The sequence below is a fragment of the Phaethon lepturus genome, unplaced genomic scaffold, assembly GCF_000687285.1.
Source record: "Phaethon lepturus isolate BGI_N335 unplaced genomic scaffold, ASM68728v1 scaffold17337, whole genome shotgun sequence".
In the NCBI taxonomy this organism is placed as follows: domain Eukaryota; kingdom Metazoa; phylum Chordata; class Aves; order Phaethontiformes; family Phaethontidae; genus Phaethon; species Phaethon lepturus.
In genome coordinates, this window is record NW_010554211.1 from 4,645 (window position 1) to 5,681 (window position 1,037).

Consider the following 1,037-nt stretch of genomic DNA (forward strand, 5'->3'; position numbering starts at 1 on the left):
TGCATTTTGTTAATATCGTGTAATTCTTACTGGCATCTATGCAGTTGAAACAGCCTAATGCATTTATATCAGCATTTGTGTTAGGGAATATAAAAGAGGCATTTCAGTAAGAAAACATAGTTGTTGGTGTTGTAAATGTTTTTTTTTGAGCTACGCAATGTTCCTGGCCTGCTGCATAGTAAACCATTTTTCTGATTAATGTGTTGATACTGTGAACATAAAAATCCTGAGGAAAGGATTAGATTGTGTGTATTTTAGAACTGTGATTGAAGTATCACATTTATCTTAAAATTAAATTTCATGAGCTCTAAATTCCCACAAAACAATTAAACATTTTATTTTTGCCTCAACAGGACGATGGTGATTTGTTTTCTGAGCAGAACACTGCAACTAGCAAGACATTCATCCAGTCCACTGGGGAGACAACTCTGTTCAGCCAACGCAAATAAACCAGTGTTGACTTTATTCACCAAGGTAAAGGTTGTTTACAGAATAAAGCTAGGCAAGACTGCGTATTTATCAGCTTTGATGTACATGAATCCCAGATGAAATGGCTTGGCCATGCTTTTTGTCCTCTTCAAATTTGTGTAGTGTTGGGCAGGGTGTCTTTTACACCAGGCTTTACAGCACAGTCCTGCTCTCATTGTAGCAAGCAAATTAAGATTAAGAAATTAATATTTCAAGATGGTTATGTCTCAGTGGCACTGCAGTCCACTTACTAATTGAAAATTGTTCTCCAACTGCCAGTGTTTCATCCTGGAAATGGAGAAAAAAGATGAGTTGTTATACATAATCTGCCCAGGACAAGCATCAACAGCCAAAGCAAGCTCTTCAAAGCACTCATGTTTAGTTTCAGCACTACCTGTGAGACTGGAGATATATCTAAGTATTGTTGATAGTGCACGAGGAAAAAGTAGATTGTGCTTTACCCTCTTTTTGCTTTATTGGATGTGTAATGCTAAAAGGAATAAAATGCAGGCAAAGGTTTGTCTGTTGCACAAGCAGATTCTTAACCATATTTAGAAAACAGATCTAAT

At 36.6% G+C, this 1,037-nt stretch overlaps 1 protein-coding gene across 1 annotated transcript in view; it reads left to right on the forward strand.

Moving 5' to 3' along the window:
- The first annotated feature begins 357 nt into the window (after nucleotides 1-357).
- LOC104624421 (chromosome unknown open reading frame, human C5orf63) overlaps nucleotides 358-1,037 on the forward strand; it is a 4,429-nt gene continuing 3,749 nt past the window's right edge. Inside the window, exon 1 of the mRNA XM_010291785.1 lies at nucleotides 358-474. Within this exon, the coding sequence (XP_010290087.1) occupies nucleotides 358-474 (117 nt within the window). The remainder of the gene's footprint in view (nucleotides 475-1,037) is intronic.